This window comes from Melanerpes formicivorus, unplaced genomic scaffold (assembly GCF_026170545.1).
Source record: "Melanerpes formicivorus ecotype bairdi unplaced genomic scaffold, bMelFor1.0.p_v2 SCAF_49, whole genome shotgun sequence".
NCBI classification, from domain to species: domain Eukaryota; kingdom Metazoa; phylum Chordata; class Aves; order Piciformes; family Picidae; genus Melanerpes; species Melanerpes formicivorus.
The window spans coordinates 4,342,319-4,363,779 of NW_027142401.1; the positions used below are offsets into that span (position 1 = coordinate 4,342,319).

At 42.8% G+C, this 21,461-nt stretch overlaps 1 protein-coding gene across 2 annotated transcripts in view; it reads right to left on the bottom strand.

Moving 5' to 3' along the window:
• The window catches only part of BAZ1A (bromodomain adjacent to zinc finger domain 1A), a 76,654-nt gene extending 60,420 nt beyond the window's left edge, over positions 1-16,234 (bottom strand). For both annotated transcript variants that reach the window (XM_068160357.1, XM_068160356.1), the window contains exons 1-3: positions 16,049-16,234; positions 15,091-15,240; positions 7,720-7,998 (exon numbers count right to left, since the gene is read on the bottom strand). In XM_068160357.1, the coding sequence (XP_068016458.1) occupies positions 7,720-7,998; positions 15,091-15,203 (392 nt within the window). In that variant the 5' untranslated portion in view covers positions 15,204-15,240; positions 16,049-16,234. The remainder of the gene's footprint in view (positions 1-7,719; positions 7,999-15,090; positions 15,241-16,048) is intronic.
• Between the last annotated feature and the right edge of the window lie 5,227 nt (positions 16,235-21,461).

Genomic DNA, 21,461 nt, shown 5'->3' on the forward strand with positions numbered 1-21,461 from the left:
CAGTAATTTATCCTTCCTAACTCAAAGATGCTATCTAGAAAAATGAACTGTGGGTCAATAGGGACATTCTGTCCCAGGGAAAACACATAAGAAGGGCAAGACATGGTACATGCTTCAAACTCACCAGGAGTGAAAGAGAAGAGTGATTCAAGAAAACCCAGAGCAAAGGGTATGTGTAACTTGCTTGCCATATTTCTCCTTCATTCAGCTCAGCAACTCAATGGCACATATACAAGCTGTTACAAGCTGGAGGACAAGCAAGTGGCTCCATCTAACTCTGCTGAAGCAGAACATCATTTAAAGTAGGGAAGGATAAGCTGCACTCCGCCACGTAACAGGCCAAACCCCAGCTATCACAGGATGTTCAGCAGAAACCTTAACTCCACAATTATCAGCAAATGCACTTAACTCAGAGAAGTTCTTCCCAACTGATGCACAGGCCTTTACACCTGCTGGAGCAGGAAGCTGTGAGTGGGGACCACTTCTCACTGTCCATCAGCTGAGCATTCCATACACAGCTTTTGGTCTGGCTGATGCTAACTACTGTGATATAAGTAATAGCCTGTCATTCAGTTGTGTCCTCATTTCAGGTCAAGAAACAAGATCCCTTGAAGGCCCAGGTGAGTTATAAACACACCTCTGTATGCTTTACAATAACCAGACAAAAAAAAACATCCCTTGAGTGTATAAGGCTGCTTCAAATGGAGTGGTGGTGGAATAATGCCATACTTTGAGGCCAACTTTTAATCTAAAACCCCCCCAAATGATCAGCAAGCCAGGAGCAGAAGGAAAAATCACTTTTTTAAACAGACATGGAAACATGAGCTGTGTTTTTCAAATGCCCAGACTGTTTAGTATGCCAAGTTAGCTGACTGTAGAAAACCCTAAAAAGTCAGTAATACAGGAAGCTATAGTAGCAAGCAGCAGAAAGCTATAACCTCATTGCTTTGTCAGCTTTGAGCAAGTTTAAGAAATAAATGTCAGATAAGTGTAGTAATTCATATCCTTGTCCTAACAGTTTTCATGCACTTGAAAATAATTAGAGATAAAAGCAAGACAAGATCTGAATGAGTAAGTGACATCCTTTACTTTAACTGGTACAGGTTTATGCACGCACTAAACAAATGCACACAACAAGGAGACAAGTTTTATGCACATAATGGCTTCCTGAAGCACAGTTAAGTGCTGCTGTTCCCAAGCTTTAGCATCTTCATTGTCTGTCAAGTTGCAGGTAAGATTGCATAGCTCAAAGAAACGAGCAAGAAGTGTGTTTCTGCTTAGGACAAGCAAATCCCATATGCACAGTAGCTGCACTAGCTGTCTCCGTGGAATTAGGACTGCAGTATATAAATTGTTATGACTGCCCAGCTTTCTATTCATCATAATAAACAAATAAATAAACCATAAAACCAACCAACTTAAACCCCATACCTTTAAGTTTATACTTATAAAAGCAGAGAGCGCGCACAGAAATGAGACCAGCAGCACCCAAATATTTGTGACAGCTGTTCAATAATCCGTAAGAAAGAAGTCGCAGGTTCTCTCCTAAATATCATCATCTCCTAGCTTCCAGTAATCAAATACAACTGTCTATATATTAGTCAATAAATATGTTTATATCCCTCACAATTTCAGGGCAGTGGAAAGTGAATTGCTTAAATGTGATTTCATCAGGCCAGGATTTGATCCTTAAATAGCAATGCCGGAAGAATGCACATTGTACTTGCTCTGTGAATAGGTAAGCTGCTCTCCACTACCATCACCTATGATATTTCATAAGCATCACAGTAAATTTGCTACTGGGATTCAAATTCACCTTTTGAAACAATGTAGGAATCTTTCTTCATATGCACAAACTTACACTTGAGCCTTACCACTACAAAAAACTCACTGTAACATTCTGATTCTGTAGACTAATTTCAGTGCCTCTGCTACCAGTCAGCTTTGAGGAGGAAAATTTGTTGGTGGACTAGAAAATAGTTTAAATTCATTATAACTTGTACTCCAAAGTCTAAGCATGGAAGACACTTAGCCTTTTACTACCTAGGGATCTTAAATTAGCTTAACATAGTCCTCAGAAGACAGCATGGATATATAGATACAAGTGTATGAGCAAGTAATACCTTATTGCCAGATTGAATGAAGAAGTTGGAAGATCAATTGCCAAATGATTAGCAATAATGACATTATTAGTAGTAGTCACCTTCTACCATCCTAACTCCCTATGAGCTAGGCATAGTCATGACCAGCAATACACTTCCTGTGCCCCAGTTAAGACTGAGATGAAAAAAGTATGTAAATCTTTTAATTGGCCTAGTGCAGCGATTAATCCACTATGAACAGTCCTAAAGCAGTGGGACACCAGTTAAAAAAAGAAGTTTCACTTACAGAGAAGGTTGCCCCATGATTATCTCTGCTTCCTACAGCGTGGCAACAGTCAACATCCGTATGTTCAGAGCAAAGAAAGGATGATTAACCTATACCTAATGTACAGAGGCAGCAACCTTCCTAACAAAGAACTTCATCTCCCACTTCATGTTAAAAACACTGCATTCCCTGAAGGCATTCTGGTGTTGCCTACTCACAGGCATTAGGGGAGTATTGTTTTGCAGTGGTGTCATCTAGTGGTCAAATTATATGACAAAGACCTGGTTTTTTTGTATCTCACACATTCTGCATGGTTTCTTCCTTCTTATACACTAACTTTAAGCAATCTATTTTAGTCTGCAGGTGGCTGACTTTGTTTTCTATTAAGTTCCATACTAACTGTTGGACAACAACTGGCTGCTCCCCACCCTCTGTGGGAAGGGGAAGGCAATGTCACTTAAGCTATTTTTAAGGGTGGGGGAGGGGGAACTGAAGAGCTAGTAGAGTTGTCCAACCCAAAGCTCAGCTCTCTCTATTGCTCAAGTCAGACTGCAAGCTTACAGATTAACACAATGCTTACTGCAAGACAGACACTGCTTCTGGTGATAGTGGCCAGCCTCAGAACACTGATAAATCCCAACCAGTTTTTGTACAGATGTTTTAAGTATAGTTTCTCCTCTGTTAAATGCAAGTAAAAGCAGTAACACAGAAAACACACTCCTGACCTCAAGAGAAAAAAGGATCAGGTTCCACAGCTGAGTGAGATCAGACAACTGCACATTTTATTTGGTTGGTCAGAGGCATTCACTGAGGTTGTATTCCAGGTAAGCCTTCCATACCATGCAGTTGCAATATTCGGGTAACTGACTTCAAATGCCAAGATATTGAGTGTCAATTTCACTAGTTTTAAGTACCAATAACACAAGTCAGTACAAAGTAACAAATGGAGAGATTAATGCATGAGATGCCTTGTGGGAAAACAAAAGGCCAATTAGTATCATGTGGGTATCAATCTCCCAGTTATGAAGAGAAAATATAGGAAGCAATTCCAGTGGTGTGGTCAATTTTTCCTCTGTTTCAATACAGTGGGAGCCAAAACATTAGGTGCTTATTTTACATCTTAACTGACCTAGGTTAACATGAAATATTGCTCCCATGTCACCCTTCCCAATGAAATATTGAGTAATTTCCATGCTTTTTCCAATAAATTAATTTCCATAAACAGCAATTTGACATTCTCAGTACCAGTACAGTGTCAGCTGCTGTCAATTCATTGACAAGTCAGACAAACTGAATTTGAGACTGAAGTTCTCCCTCCAAATTAGATGATATTTCTGACTGATGTTTCAAATAATTCTTTCATGAAGGCTGTAGCAGGAACACAGTTACACAGCTCCTACAGTTCTTCATCTGGGAATCCAAGCACTTTGTGTTCTAAAGCACAGCACAGCTGCCACTTTAGAGGAAAAGTCAGCCCCATTTCAGCTAGAAAAGCTGGACATACACAAAAAGAAGCCCAACAACAACAAAAACTGGCCATTTTAAATCAGTGCATTGTCTGAAAGAGTTCAGGAGCAAGCAGAATTATCTCCTTGTTGCTTCTACAAAATTACCAAATTGCATGCATCATTTTCAGAGATTGCCTGAATGAGTCACATCAGAGGACTGAGGGCCTCTCTGCAATTGCTTTCTGCTTGGTAAGGGCTGCTAAGACACCAGATGTACCAAAACAACAGGAAGACAGAGTATGTCCCAAACTTTGGGTTCCTCCTATGAGGCCTCAGCAACACGGCAGAAGCAGCCAAATTCGAAACTAAGCAGAACAAAAGGCTGGAAACCAGAAAAGCCTGGCAGGGACTTAATGCAGAATAACCAGAAGACATGGGTTTGATAGAAGAACCACCAGTCTCAATAAAACCCAAAACAAACCACAACTTTCTTCGGCCAACCACAATGTGCTTGTCCACTTACACTTTCTAGATCACCTGTCCATTGCTTGCTTCATATACTCAAGATGAACACTTCCATTAAGCCAAAATGATAATCTTTCTAATGCTGGGGTTCCCTCCTGTCTGCTTCCTTGAAAATCTAGAAAACTGCATCAAATAAATCTATCACACAACAGTACTACATGTGCAAAGTTAGGAGCTATAAAATATCAGTATTTTAATTCCAAGAGCAACCCCTGGTTATACACACACTGAAGGCTTCACATTAAATGACACACAGAGCTCAGATAAACAATCCTGCTGACATTTCATGTGTAACAAACTTCATACAAAAATGACAATCATAAAATCATACAATGGGAGGATTTGGAAGGGGCCTCAAAGGTCATCCAGTCCAACCCTCCCCTGCAGTGAGCAGGGATATCCTCCTCCATTAGATCAGGTTGCTCAGAATCTTCTTGAGCCTGACCTCAATTATCTCCAGGGATGGGGCCTCAACTACCTTCCTGAGCAACCTGTTCCAGTGTTCCACCACCCCCACGGTAAAGAACTTGTTCCTAACATCCAATCTAAATTTAGTAAAATTTCAAACCACAGGCCCTGGTCCTATTGCTACAGGCCTTTGTAAACAGTGCCTCTCCAGCCTTTGTGGAGGCCCCCTTCAGGTACTGAAGAGGCTGCTATTAGGTCTCCCCGGTAGTGGAAGACGCAGAGGAAGAGTTCTAACACCACAACACACCTGGGCTTTTGTGATGTGACAAATTCTGTGGGTCTCATAGGATGGTATTACATCACAGACAGAGAGTGACCATTTTTTGCTAGAAAGGAGCACAAAAAGGTAGCTGTCCAGGACAAACACATGCAAACCACTCAGCTGAACAGCTGTCTTATTTACAAGTAACATCAGTTGGTATACTTAATCCCCAGTGTAGTTCTTCAAAATATAGGTCAAAGTCAGCTGTTAATTGAGCAGAAGAATAACTATGGCTCACCTCCTCCCACTTTGTATTCTTTAATTATGCATCTCTAAGCATAAAAATCCCCCTGCATTACCATGTTATTTGCACTGTAACCCAAATTTACTGCTAAAGGTCTAAACTAGCTCTCTGCTATGTATTTGTCTAGAACATCAGTGGCATACAATCAGCTAAGGTGAATTTTTCATGCTGCATTTTACCAGACAAATTTATACTTGCATAGATGTAAAGCACACAGTCTCTAGTGGGTTAATTTGAGAGAAATCTATTTTATCTGAATCTCCACTATTTTGAAGGATATCTAACCCAGCCCAAAAGCTTCAAGAAATGCAGCTTATCTCTTGTTAATATTTTCATCTGTGAAAGCAGAAGACAATTTTGAATAACCAAGAAGGCTGAACTACAGGCTGACCAAAAAAAAAAGAAGTGCTATCTTCATGAGACAGGATCATGTCAGCTTACATCATAAAGTAGAAATCTTTTGGTTCAGGCAAAGTTAAATTATCTGTGAAAGTCTAACAAGAAAAGTGAAAAGGATTTTGAATTTTAAAAGACAAATTAAGCAAAACCCACAAATCTGTCCTTTGAAAAGCTTAATACACAAATATTTTAGTGCAGAGTTAAGAGAAAGAGAGGAGGGCTGTTCTTGAGGAAAAAAGGTTTGTGCTTCTAAAGCATTCTTTGTGACACTTGTTTGTAAACTGGTGGCATTGTCAAAGACTGAAAACAAAAGCATTTCACTGAGCAAATTAAAACCCACAGCTGAACTACACTGACAGTTCATAATACTCAGGTTTCCAGTTATACACAAAAAAAACCCCCAAGACAAAACAAGAAAACCCACACAAACAAAAACACCAAAACCTTATTGTCTAAGCAAAATGACTGCACTACTAGTGGCAACCTGGAACTAGTCAGTAAAAAAGCATAAAGATAAGATAGATAGGAACAATCTTTGAATATAGGTTTTCCATACAGAAAGCAGCCAACTGTTCCAAAGTAGTTCTTGTCTTGGCTTTGCAAAGACTTCACTGATTGAAAATGACAGAGCAAGGAAGGGCTGGAAGGCTTTTCCATTAAGCACCTTCTATACATACCCATACCAAATTTTCTTCCAGCTTATCTCCTGCAGCACATCAATAGATTTTTCTTCCTGGTTTTGTACAAAATTTGCCTTAAAGAAGGTCTGGATCAGTCACTAAAAAGCCTCCTAAGTATGTTCTCCAATGACCAGTTTGAATCAGCCCACTCCTACTACCCAAAATACACCAGATTACACGGTGAGACCTCAGGCTACCCACAGAAGCTAACAGGTTGTGCTCTGTACTCTGCAGTGTAAACTGGCACTTTTCTCCTGGAAAAAAAGCAAAACAAAACAACCCCAGAAACATACAACAACAACCACCCAGCATCAGTTGAACCCACAAAAGCTTTAGCTCACACTCTGACAGCATTTTGAAGCTAAGCATGTTTTAAGTCTCTTTAAACCTCAGTAAGGTGGAAGTGCACACTCATTCAGACAAAACATGGACCTTTCCTAGTCCTGTCCCAGAAGCTGCTTTAAACAAAGACTCAAGCTAGCTGTGTGTTGTAAAACAACTTACTTATACTACAGTGTGTGTCTACCAATGGTATGAGAAAGTAAGCATCTGAAGCTCAAAATTCTTCTGTGTTTTTAATCAGTCTATGATAACGATAAAAAAGGCCTGCAGTACATACATCAGTGTAAGAGCAAACATAATGCTAACTCAAGTGGGCAAACCCCCCAGCATGCTAAATCCCAGATGCACAAACATTTTATTAACTCTCAGCTTCTCAGAGAATGTAGTCACAATTTTCACCGCTACCTAAAAAGCAAAAATCCATGCTTCAAGCTTTCAACAGCTCACCATTCTGAGTGCACAAAATACCACGTGATGAATTAAGACTCTGGATGACTTCATCACAATTTTCATATGATTTTTAATTCACAGCTTCCTCTAGTTTCTCATTAAAAAAAAGGGGGGGGGGGACAAAAACCAACTCCACACACCAAAAAACCCAAGCAAACAAACAAACCAAAACAAATAAACAAAAAACCAACTACACAAGCAAAACCAAAACACCTTTCTCACAGCAGGGGACTGACATTGTTTTGCAAAACCACCACGGGGACCAAAACACTGCAGTGTCAAGACCTGGGAGAGCTGTCCTGCTTCCACAGCTGCTTCTAAGCTAAGGAAAGAGATACCAAGCCCAGCAATACAATCCTACTCTCAATTAAAGCAGGGAGGAACAGTAACAGTATCACTAAGTTAAGCATCACACCTCACTTCAGGCATTCGATGGAGTTTATTATCCTGATTTTTGGTTTAAAAGAAACACACACAAATGCCACCCATATCAAACACACTTAGAAGTATGTGTTTATTTTAAAATGCACTTACCTTGCACCATTGTTTCTAACTACTTCCACTGTTTCACCAACAAAATACCGATCCTTGACATAGGCAAAGATTTCATCACAGATCTCATGAAGTCGGGAGCGGTGAGTAAGGGTGGCCAAGTAGAGAACTGGAATGATGAGTGCCTCTGGAAAACTTTGAAGATTGTGTCTGGCTTTCTTCTCTGATTCCAGTGCTTCCTGATATGTGAGTCCTGGTTTACCCGTGACAGCACAGCTCCATACAAGGCTGTTGCACAGAATAGTGCGTTCAAAAAAATCACTGTAAAGACAGAGGGTCGGGGGGAGAGAAGGGAAACAGCTGATGAACAGTTTTAATTTGCTCACTCAACACAGCAACAAATTTCTTTTACAGGCAGCTCTACTCCTGTACAGGTTGTAGACAATCAAGGCTACAACCAAATCATGGTAAATTGCTATTGTAAAGCCAAAGTCTCCTTTCACTACAGACTACAGTAACAGCATCAAGACCTAGAAGCGCTGCAAATAGTCACATTTAAGAAGCCTTAGGCATAAGAATAATCACCACTGGGTTTAATAGGTGTCATATTCTCATTGCATCCCCCACAATTCCATAAGATGAGGGTCTAAAACTGTAAAAATGTAAAATAACCTTACAGTCACAGAAACATGTTGCAACTTGAGTAAGTTTCAGATTTTGAGTGCCCTAGCTCACAAATTAAAAGAAGGAGGAGGTAAAAAAATTAGTGTCAAGTACTTCTCTAAATACTTTATTCCTTCACTATTTGCATTGGTCTTAGACAAAGCATTACATTATTTTTTTCCTACAGATTCCTCTCCCTCCTTGTTCCATTAGCAAATACTAATTCTCTTCCCTCCCTGCACTGCAATTAATGCTGAAGTTACATTGTTGTATTACTTGTTTACCAGCTATTACATTGCAATCAAGAAAGCTTTCATTAGTCAATACCTGACCATTTTTTGACAGGTATCAGAAACAGTGGTTTGTTAAAACACTTCCTAAATGAAGTAAATGATGCAGCTATTCACAAAACCATGTTAAAATAAACTGTGGATCAGTGATCAGACAGCAGAGCAATCTGTCAATATAGGCCAGTTCAGTGATTTTTATTTGCCTTCCTTTAAAAATCTTGACAGACTAGTATTGGCAACTGTGCAATGCGGGACACGACAAATTGACTTTTGTTTGCCTTGTATTAGTTCCCCACAGCTATTTCAAGGCAGACACACAGCACTTCCCAAATGCTGCATGCTATACAAGACACCTACACTGAAGTTTCATTCCTTTCAAAAAAAAGGAAAATTACACTGTGCAGTGTTCCCTTTTTTAAAAAGAGAGAACTGTTCACATAATTTCTACTAAGGGGCTTAGAGAACTGCAGAGTTTACACTTTTGATTTGTTTCTTGCGGCCTCCCTGCAAACTGAAGTTGTCGAACGTGCATCAGTTCAAATGCAGATGATGTTCACTGCAGATGGACAGATGAACCATAACATTTTGTAAATGAAAATGGAAATTCCAGATTGAGGACAATGGAGGGTCCTGGCTCAGATAATCCTTTCTGTACAAGCACAGGAGTGAGAGAAAGATGCTTTAGGAACATCAGCCATGAAAAGGGGAACAGAAAAGGAAGAGATACATTATATGGGTAATATTTAATAGCTACAAAAGTTCAGATTTCTGTATCATCTGCATCTAGTGAATATATTTGACAGCACAGGAGTCTAACACTTGTAAGTAACAGGGAAAAACTTGGGTTTGCTTACTCAGACTAAAAAAAATAACAAAGGAGAAAGAATGAGATAAATTATTCTTCAGTATGTGAAGAGCGGATGGCTGCCAGTCATCCATTGTGCACAGGACAGAATAGTCTTTTTTTGCTGTCAACCATGGCCAATCAGTATCTTTAAGGTACACAACAGTTACTTAAACATTTTAAAGAACAGGTTAGACAAAAATTTGAGGGTTTGGGTTTGTTATGGAATATATCAAACGATCTCTTCAGGTCTCTTTCTGCCCCACACTTCAGTAATTCTGCTTTAGATTCACCATTTTCAGTACTCAATGCTTCATGCAGTTGTGTGTCTCTACACATATTCTTGTGTTTCACCAGAGGGGTTCTTGATAATTATCTGTAGCTGGGAAAACTTATGAAAAATGCACTAGAATATCATTTGTAGAATTTACTGAAGAAAGGGGGAGGGAGGAGAGAGAGACAGAGCAGAGAGGGAGGAAGTCACAGAGGTTGTGAGGTTGTAGGTGACAGCGTCCCTTTAAGAGCTGCTGTTATTCTTTGTGAGGGGACATCGGGCAGTTGTGCTATTTAAAGCAACAGCATTGAACTTATAGGGAAAAAACAAAACACCACCAACTAAAAAAAAAACAAAAAACCAATCAACAAACCTCTCTCTAGACATTTTTTAATCCATGATTATTACAAGTGCAAAATTCTAAGATTACTTTAACTGAAACATACTTGTTTCCATTTGCATAAAGGAGTAGTTTTTGTATCTAGTTTCATTCTCCCTCATTTCCTCTTGCTTTGTGTGGCTTTTCCCCCAGTGAAATTACCCAGAAAAGTTTGTGTGAAAAAAAAAATTACATTATTTTGAAAGCATTATTTGTCTTTTGCCAGTGATTAACCTACAGATACCAAAGCCATCTGTGGCTTAGTCTGTTCACAGTTTTATTGCAACGTTTAAACGATCTCACTAATTTGGCTTAAGAGACAGGAGAAAACAAAATCCCAATACTATAGCAGCAGATCTTATTTGTAATGCTCTCTCTCTCTCTGGTGCACATCAGTTATCACAAAAAGACTTTAAAAGAGCAGACAACAGCTACCAAAGCAAGAAAATGTCAGCACCAGCAGTGATATCCATCCTTTCTACTTAAAAATGTTATAACACACTTGAGCATATTCTACATTCAACTTAAATTCACAGCAGCAAGTCCATCAGCTACTTTGTCACATCTTTATCTAGGGTATTCTGGTCTTTGGGGTTTGCCTACTTGTTCAAAATCTCTGTAACTTGACCACATGGAAAAGAAAGTTCACACAACACACATCCACAAAGCTCACTTGCACAGTACCATCTGCCTGTGAGAAGTCACACAGGACTAGAGTGCCCCAGTGAAGATGTCCACATCAGCTCAACTACTGAAGGAGCAGGGACTGAAAATGTTGTCCTTAAGTTGACTTCTCAGCTGGATGTTGGTTTTTGTTTGTTTCTTCATTTACATTATATCATTAGTTTTCCATGCAAGGTAAGGCAAATGACAAAACTATTAGCAAACCATTGAGAAGTAGTTTAACAGTGCTAGTTAGTAGGTATTTGATAGGAGGAATCTCATTAACAAAGCCAGAAATAGCTTGCAATCTCTGTGCTGACTATTTGCAATGGATATAAAAATCCAACCTAGAAATGACAGATGTCTTTTACTTAAATTAACAAAGCATTTCCATTAAGTCCAAGGTCCACTGTATTTTAAGTGTGTTTCAAGAACAATGCTTGTTTCAACCCATTTACTCTCATTCATATTCTTAGCATTTGCTTAAGAAAAGGCAGGGTGTGTATGTCTTTTTTTTAAACAGAATAATTATTTATCAGAGAATGTAAAAAGTGACAGTCTCACTAAGTGAAAACTGATGAAAAAGGAGGGGAAAAAATAATCTATGGAATGGCTAACTTGTAATAATTGCTAGTTTCAATTCTGAAGCCCCTATGAGTTCTAATATATAATCTATTTAGTCTGGTTTTAGGGGGGGAATCGTGGAAGACCAACGCTGCCATTCTAGATCACAAAAGCATTCCTGTATTCTGCCTTGTCTCCAGAAGTGGTTAATGATACACATTACAAAACAAGGCACAAAAGAAAGAAACAAACAAAAGCAAGCAAGAGACACTTATCCCTTAATATTTACAAGTTAATGATGCACTGAGGAATGTATTTTGAGTTATGAGTTTCTCTTCAACAAAACAGGAAAAACCCCACCTAAATCAAAAAGCCTTTTGAGCAGATCTTTGTGACTGCAACAAAGAATTCCACAGTCAAATATATAAGGAAGTGTGAGTAGGTTTTGAAGATGCAAAGCTGCTCATCCTGTGCTTGAGAATGTGGAACGTTGCCACCACTGTATCTACGCCACTCACAAGTTTCTTTTTCAGGCTCTCCACAAGCAAGACTTCTCATATTTTACTAGTAGCTTTCACTGCAGCACATCTATATCAGGTATTAACTTCCACAGTGTCAAAGACTGGTGATAACATCCCACTTGTTTAATGTGCTTCTCACGCATCCCATGCACCCTCATACTTGATTTTCCAGCTACTACTATGGCTCCAGAGACCTTTTTGTTGGCCTGCTCCTCTAACCAGGAGTACAACCAAGCCCGAAGAACATCAGCTCCCCCAGCTCCTGTTACTCCTGATAAATGCAACTGAACACTGCCACAACACTGCACCTCCTTCTAAAGGGTTACAAAATTATGCAATGGTGTTTCAGATTAAGAAGGAAATACATTCTTAACAGGAAAGTCACTTTACAAAATACTAATCTTGCCAAATTCTACTCACATTAGCATAACGATTCTTCTTATATAGAGACGAGTAACACTAATGTATGGTTTGTACTCATCCCTACTAAGGCTGCCATGGGCATGAAAGAAGCTTTTCAACACTAACTTTGTGCTCTATAAAAAAAACACCACCAAACAAGAAAACATGTCTTAACAGTTTGTAGTATTAAAAGCATTCATATAGTTGAGCAAGAGGGTGAATTCAGGTTACCATATGTAGCTATACAGCCAACTTGATCTAGTCAGACTCTCTAAATTCTCTCCCCTCAAAAAAATTGAAGTTGCTACTGCAAGATTCAGTGAAGCCTGACTTAGGCAAAGGTTTGCTTTCAAAAAGAACCCAAACTAATACAGTTTTAAAGTAAAACATCCTTCTCCCTATTAATCCATTTGCCCTTGCTTAGGCAAAGGAATGGGAAGTGTTGTTTTCAGAAGGTATTAGCTATATGAAGCATCACTTTGCAAACAGCAAAGGCAAGGATAAGCACCTTTAAAACTTGCTGAAAAATGCCCTCTGGTAGATCATGTCACAAATAACCAATATTAATATAAACTTACTTGTCCGCCAGAAACAGTTTGATATATAAAATAAGGGGAAAGTTTTCAATCCAAAGCACCAGTTTTACCCAAAGTCACAAAAAAAGAGGAAAAAAAAACCCAAACAGCCAGAAAATAATTTAAACAACAAACACCAACAACAAAACCACAAACCAACACACCATACCCAAATCCCCACCCCACATGCACAAAAATCAAGCAATAGCAGTTGCCTGCAGAGCTATCCCAACCATCATATTCTAAGTGCTGACCTCTGAGCTAACCACCCACTGACATTTCTAGAGATCGTCTGTGTGAACACAACTCTAAATTTAGCCCTTAAATCGTGAACTTTGGTTAAATATGGAATTTGGTCTTTCATACTTTTGGCTAGGGACAACATCCTTTCAGTGTAAATAAGCCTGTCAGAGTACTCAAAACATTCACCAAACCCTCTGAAAGATGTTTTAGAAGGATACTTTCCACGGTGAAATATTAGCAAAGCTAGACACATACCTGAAACGTATTTCAGTGCGGTGTCAACAAATACATGAGAGTCATGTAATTACGTGATAATAATAATTGTAACCTGAAAAGCAACTTTTAAAATATTGGTAGCTGGGGGAGGGGGAACTTAATTCCAAGAGAAAAAGGAAGGTGTCAGCTCTTGCTTGTTAGGCTCTCATACGCCCTACAACAAAAATGCTCCTTGCAACAAAATAATCAACGTCCCCGACGGTCACTCTCACCGTCCCCAGCTGAGTACATAGTCAGGGAAAAGAGTAAGGCACTACCCTTCAAAATTACCTAATCCAACTTCTTCAAAATGTTATTAGGTGAAGTGTATTTGAGTAAGGAAAAACAAAGTCTAAGCACGAAAAAGATTTAGGCGTGCGCTAATTTCATATGCTGCAGATGAAAAGTATTTCAGATTTAATCTCATTAGTCTGCACTTCTTTGAGAAAAGGGTGAAAAAAAAACCGGAGAGGGGGTGGTGGGTGAAGGTTGGTGGGTTGTGGGGTTTTTTTTGTAGGCGGGAACGGTGCTGGATCAGACACACACTTATCAGCTTTTGAAAAACGTCTCGCTAAATACTTTGTGTCTATTGTTCTTACAAGCGATAAAGTAAGCGGCAGCAAGTTCGGGACTACCCGTGCAATACGCCCTCAACGGTTAACGACAATTTCACAATTGCCATTGGTCTTTTTATATACGGAGAAGGGAAGGGGGGGGTGGGGGGAAGAAAGGACGCACAGAGGCAGGAAAACGTCCTCAGAAAGAGCGGGGGACTGGCGTACCCGCTCGGTTTCAGGCTGCGTTTAAAGTCTGGCGGTGCCGCCCGCCCGGGGAACGACCAGTCCGCCTGCGGGACCCGCGCCCCGCCGGACAGGTGCAGCGACCCCCGCGCCAGGGCCGCGCTCTCCCCACAAGCCCCGACCGGGCCGTCGGGCCCGCCAGCCATTTCCAACCAGGTCAACCGGCGGCTCCCCGCGGAGGCGGGGCGAGCGCGGCCCTGGGCGGCGCAGCAGCCCCGACACCCCGACCCGCGGAAGGCCGGCAACAAGGGGTTAACGGCGGCGGGAACCGGCCGGGGAGCCGAACCTCGCGGGCTCCGCGGGCTGCGCCCCCAACACTGCCGCTAGAACAGGGCGGCCGGCAGCGGGTAGCCGGGCGGGCAGCCCCGCGGCGCCGGCTGAACCCAGGCCCGGCGCGGTCCTCTCCGCGGGGCGGCCTAGCGCCGCCGTAGACATGCGGCTGTCGGCGAGCGCAGAGGGGAGGGGGAATGCCTGGGCCCGGCAGGCACTCGTTACCGCCCGCCGCCTCCCACACGCACAACTTTCACTTCCCCGGCGGGGGCAGGGGGACAGCATGACAGGGGCAAGGGCGACAGCTCAGAAGCACAGGGCGATAGGGGCGGCGAGGAAGGACCTGGCTCTCCTCCTTCCCCGCGAGGGGAGGGGGCTGCGGGATAGCCCCGCCGAGAAGGGGCAGGGGGAATCCCTGCCCCAGGCAAGAGATCCGCCCTCTCCCCTCACCCCTCTCGGAAGGGCACAGGCTCGACGCCAACCACGCTACCCCCTCAACCCCCCCCGCCTCGGCAGGGCTCCCCGTGGCGCTGCCGGGGAATCCCCTCCCCGCCCGTCCAGGTGTCAGCCGTTGGGGGGTTAAACCGCTCCCTATCCACCGGCGCCGGAGGGCTAGGGGGTGGGCAGAACGGACAGGGACACGAACATAGACACGGGGGTTGTCTCTTACTCGTAGTCCCTGAAGATCTCGTTAGTGACCTTGCAGTAGAAAACGCGCTCGTCCGGCCGAAGGTCAGCTGGGGGCTTCTGCCTCACGAAGGGCTTTCGGTGCAGCAGCGGCATCGCCCCGCTCCGCGTACTCTTCCTGCCCCGGGACCCGCTTCGAGGAGGAAGGAAAAATAACAAAACAAAACCAAGGGAAAAAAACCCCAAACCCACAAAACAACCAAACAACGCAACAATACACAACCCCCCTCAAAACAAACAAACAAAAAAAAACCCCACACCAAACACGGAGGAAGAGAGTGAGTGCGGGCAGCGGCGCCCCCCGGCCCGGGGAGGAGGGAGAGGCCTGGCGTGTCCCTCCCCCCGGGGGAGCCGGAGAAGGAGCGGGAGAAAGCGCCGGCGGCGGCACGGCGGCCTTTTGTGTGCCGACACGCCACTGCCTGCCTGGGACTGCGCGCGGAGCGAGCGGCGGATCCTTCCTCCCGCCTCCGCCTCCCTCTACCTCACAATGGGGCCATGACGCCGAGCAGCGGGCGGAGGCGGCGCCCCCCGCCCCAGCCGCGCAACGTGCTCGGCTTGGGGATACCCCCGCCGCTGCCGCCGCGCTTTGTCTGCTCCGACTCCCTTGCCCCCAGGTCACCCCCTTCCTCCGCCTCTGACCCACACACGCAGGGCCGGACACCAACTTCCACTCCTCCACCGCCGCCGCCTCCCCCTCTCCTCCTCCTCCTCCCCGCAAAGCAAACACCCTCGAGGGGCAACACAGACCACTTATCGCCCTCCTCCCCTTCCTGCTGGGACGCTGCCTAGCGGGGGTCCTCGCCTTTCCCGCCCCGCGTCTCGCCCTGCCCCGACCCAGCCACCGCCGGGCTCCTCCGCTGCGGGACAGCGCGGCTGTGGCATGGGGGGCTGCCCGCCCTCCGGCCCTCCGCAGCAGGAGGCTCCGAGGGGCTCCTGCCCACCTGGCGCGACCGCAGGCTGCCCTTGCTGCTCGGCCGGTGCGAAGCGCGGTCCCCCTCGCCGCGTTTCTCCCTTTTCCTCTGCCCCCCCGGCTCCTGGGAAGTTTTTGATCTACTTCTTCAAGCCCTCAATCAGGAAGAGCTGCGGGGAGGAGCCTTCCCCTGCTCTCCCCTACATCTTTATTGGCCGTTCAGTGCCTTCCAGCGTGTGTCACACAGGAAGACAGCGAGCTACATTATTAATTAATGGCTGAGAGGGCGCATCCTCCATGTTTGAATTATCAGCCGGAGATCTCTGGTGCGAGGGGTGGGCCCAGGCCGGCTGATCGTGGGGGGAAGGTGGCTCTTTCCGCGCGGGGCTGCCGGCCGGGCTGCGGGTGGCAACGGCACGGCGGGGCGGCCGAACCCGCGGCGTGCGGCGCTGTCCGCCCGCGCCTCCTGCCACCGCGCATTACCAGTGTTTTCGAGACCGGCACCGAGGAGCCGCCGAGCAGCTGGGACGCGGCCAGGCGCTGAATCCCGGAGCGATCCACTGTCCTCGGTACCTGCCCTGCCAGCAGGCGCGCCTCCTGCACGGCTGTTCCCTTCGGTTGACCCACAGCGATTGCGGCGTCTGACAGTGCCATTCTGGAGACGTTTCTCTCTCAGTTACAGCCCCAAAAGCCAAGGAGTACCCTGCTATTAACGCGCATACGGATATATTTTGCTGAAAATTAGATTAGCAGATAACATAAGAATTGTTCTTAGGTTCCTGAACGTTGCCTCTCTTTTTTTTTTTTTCCACAGAACACCGAAAGTGTCATTAGATGTTTTTACTAGTGTATTAAATTTCCACCGCTTCTATTTGTTTTTGACACTAATGCAGTTTAAGTGCCATTGGTAATTAAAACTGGGGTGTTAATTTAACCGTGTTCCTAAGACTTGCTAGCCAGCTTGAAAACCTAAAAAACACAGAAAGTTAATTCCCATTATAATTTCTCGTCACAAAGTCCAGCACTTACATGAAAAATACACAGAATATCAGAATATTTGTAGGAACTCCACGGAAGTACTGAAGTGAATAATATCTGAAGGCTGATATGTAAATAGTTTACCGTTTAAAATGCTGTTCCTGCAAATAAGGTCCCTGCTGTTTCCTGCACCTGTACACAGGTTGTTTTCTTATGTGACTAAAACCTACAAGAATGTTTGCATCCAGTCCACGAAGTACTGCGTTTAAAAGGCGATCAGGTTTTAATCAAAAACACCGAGAAACGTTAATGCTTGCTTCTTCTAGCTACGTTTACAAAATAGGAAGCCGGTTACCTCCTGAGTCTGACCAGTTTATTTTCATTTGCCAGCTGGCTTCACTTTCATTTTTTAATTACTTTCCAGCAAAGGGAACAAATGCAACTTGAGTTAATGCACTTGTATCTGACATCTGGTAATTTTTAGTTCCTTTTGCATCAAAAGTGTGCAGTATGTCATGGTTATCACGTTTGGTGTTGCCAGTTATGATTACAGTGAGATTTTGTTTTAAGGTCTAGATCTTCAGCAGGTGGGATTAAATTAGAATCTCAGGTCTCCTTAAAAGAAATTGAGAGAAAATCTTAAATATGTGACTCCAAAAGGCTTACAAATTAGCAGAGAAAGAAAAGCCTTGAGTTGTGCATTTCTGTAAATCTCATTATTTTTAAGCCAGTATGGTGACGTTTGGGAACCTGGCTGATATTTTCCGTGCTCAGATTGTCAGCACAGCGTTATTTTAGCACTACTTGGTACCCATGAAAAATGCATGAGCTGATAGAACTGTGACATCAAAAGCAAATTCCCTTTTCCTTTTTGCTCTCTCTTGCCCTCTTTCTCTTTTCTTCTCACCTCTTCCTCCTCCTTTTGCTCTTCCCCCTTCATTATTCCCTCGGTGATTTTCCAGTGAACAGATCCTCAGTGAGTAATAGGGCTGCACTACGTTTTCATGTTCTTAGGAGGGAGGGGAGCAGTTCATTTAGTTTTCACCTCTGAATCCAGCTCTGTTCTTTGAAATGCATAAATCCAGGCTCTGATTCTGCTCCCAGTAAGTTCAGCAGGAACTAGGACAATTTTTTTATGACACCAGCTACCAAGTGGAGAATTCAATGCAAATGAATTTTGAGAAATCAGAAAAATGTTGCTTTCCTTCCATGGGAATATTCTCATTAATTTTTGCTATATATATATATATAATAATTTTTTTAACATACCACTGAAAGTACAGTCTTGATCCACGAAATAAGAATGGGATTACTTTCAGTGGGGTTGTGGATGTGGATTTTGCCACGATGCAGCAAAAAAAAGGAGGCTGCTTTATTTTTAAAAGAGATGACACACACTAACACCCATACTAAATAGAGTTCCCTAGCCAGAGGGGTTGCTGTTCTCACTCACAGAACTTTGAAAATAGTTGCATTGGGAACATAAAATCATAAAACATTTGGTCTTTCTGCTTTACAAGGGTAGAACCATTTCCCAGAGACAGTGTCAGCCCAGGCTCAGGGCAACCCCCTCCCCCCCCCCCCCCCCCAGCTCCTCCTTCAAAGCTTCCCACAATTTGCAAATCTTTTTATTTCTTTTCACTTTCCCACTGCTTTACCACACAGCTTTCTTTCCTTGTTCTATCCTATTGCTCCCTGTCTGTAAACCACCAAGAAATGCTTTCCACAAAGATATCCCAACAGATCTCTTAACATAATCCAAAATATCTATTCAGCTATATCCATTACCAAGTAATTCCACATGTGACTACTATTATTCTGGAACAAGTAGGGAATGCTTTTACTAGGGCATGCATTGCCACTTTAAATTCACACCTAACTTTATATTGGAATAACAAATGTTTAGCCAAATGATATACTTAAAAGCAAGCAATAGCAGCAATTTGCCTCAGTTTTACCTGTATTACCTTACAGTTGGGATTTTTTGTGTAGAGTGCATTTAGCTGCTTTGCTTGGTTGATAATTTGTTGTTGTTTATTTATTTCCCCCCCAAAGTCCACTCTGTTCTTTCAGGGTTTGGCTGAAGTCAGAGAAAAGAAAAACTGTTAGATTTATGCCTAAATGACTTCCTTGGACTTTGAAATGGCATGCTGCATTCTCTTAATTTTTCTGACAAACATATGGTTGAAAAGATAAATGTGAAGAATGCACTTACTTGCGTAGATGATAGACTGCTCGTGAGCTGTTCAGCCAACTGACATGATACCAATAGTCTCTACCTTCTCCTCAGATGACTGGAGCATGTGAAAAAGAAGTGTAAGATCTACGTGAGCAGGGACTCATTTTAATGCACTTGAGCAGGTTTGGGGGGCATAGAAGCAGCCCTTTGCTTTCCAAACACTGTGTTGAAAATCCCTCATTTCAATGCTTCTTTAAAGCTTACAGCACCCAGCAAAAACACCTTATTTGTCCAATTATGCACTTTATGACTTACCAACATAGCTTGTTTTCTCTTTTCACCTTTTGCCCTTTCACCACCACCTTGCACAGCCAGTTTACTCTTTTGACCGTAATATCTTTATTCATACTTTAAACTACGTGAGCAAAGACAATGTGCTGGTTTTATCAATCCACTCCAGCTGTGGGTAACTGTAACTTTCGGTCTATTGTCTTTTGCTGGCTGTAAACAGCACGAGGCTCAGTTTTCAATAACATACTCACTTATAAATAACATACTTCAGTCCCCCCCCCCCCCCAAAAAAAAGAAACAAAAGAAGATTTTTCATAACACCTTTCATTATTCTTTCATTCTAGCTCAGCTGTATTTCAACATGCTTTAAAAGCAGTTCTCTAATCACAAGGATAGGAGTTCCTTATTCTGCAGCTGCCTGACACAGTCAATACTTGTTGCCTTCGTGAGCCACAAATAAAGGTAAAGAATCAACCCCTGTGATCAGTTAACTTTTGGTATAGTCACCTTTTTGGTAGTTTCTTAATAGCCTTAACCCAGGCATTCCACTGTGGCAAATGCAGGCACAGTCTTTGGGTCATAGAGGGCAGGAAATCATGGCCAGAATATGCTTTGCCTATTGTTAAGGTTAAATGTCACTCAATACAGCAGCACCCATCCCTCAACCAAGCCCTTGGGGAGCGCTGAGATGTTTCTTATATCATCAGAGTTCTCTTCTTCATATTTTTTTACAGTTTAGCAGGGTTTAGGCACGCAATTCTCACTGCTTTTAACAGTATTGAATGTGTAATTCCCATGCAGCTCCAGAAATTAAGAGATATATGCTCCTTTAAAGTTTATTTTAATCTAATCCCATTTTTTCCCTTCAGATGAGGCTATTAAAGATGTTTAAGCTGATAACCTTATACTAGTGGGGAGGATCTCTGACTTCATCTCCTTTGCAGCAATGGCTGTGTATGATTGGCCTCTAACCTGATTACAAAATGATAAAATGATGTTGTGAAACCACTACTCATTTCCTAATAGTGTCCCTGAAACCCGTTTAAAATCTGAGAGGATTGGCACTGCAGTTTCTTTCTTTCTTACAGTTGCACTGCACTGGATACAGAGAACTGACACTACTGTAATTTTATTACACTAAAATATGCTGAATTTCTCATTGCTAATCAATATTTAGAATGAGTGATGACTGATGAATGGTTCTGGATGAATGATGGGTGAATTTGCTATTGTTTTTTTCAGGAGATTTGAATATCCTGCGTCAGCCTGCTTGAAACCTGGATCTGAATTGGTAAGATACTCTTTACACAGTCAAATTGAAGGCTGAGAACTATTAAACTGCCTATTACTAAGCTACCATTTGCTAAGTCTGCATTCATTGTATTTGAATTGCTTATATGGAATAACTCTCTGTCCAGTTGGTGAGTAAAAGCAAGAATCAATAACTTCAAAGATGAAGAGATTGAAAGAGATCCCATGAAATGCAGTTTCTGTTGAGGAGCACATGAAGAGAGGTTGGTGCAGTAGCTGATCTCTCTTACTTAGTCAAGGATTAGAGTCATGAGCCAACCTGGAACAGATAATTCTGCTCAAATACAGTCCATGTTGGATTATCATAGAGAAGTGTGATGATGACTCATGACTATGACTAGTATTCTGACTTACTTATCCATTTAATATGAGAGTTCCTTTGCCTCCCCCCTTATTTTCTTCTGTCCTGCTATTGATCTCTTGTAGGGGGCTTTAGGAAGGATGAGGCAAAGAGATTAACTATCTAGTCTCTATTCTAATGGTAGATTAGTTGAATAGAATAGAATAGACCAGACCAGGTTGGAAGAGACCTTCAAGATCATCATGCCCAATGTCAAATAAAAGCAGCCTTGAAGAAGCTAGTAGCTGCTGGATCCTCATCTTTATATCTCACTACCTAACAATACACAGGCAAGTCATGGGGTGTGCAGGTAGAACCACCACAATGCTCCTGCATGTGCTTAAA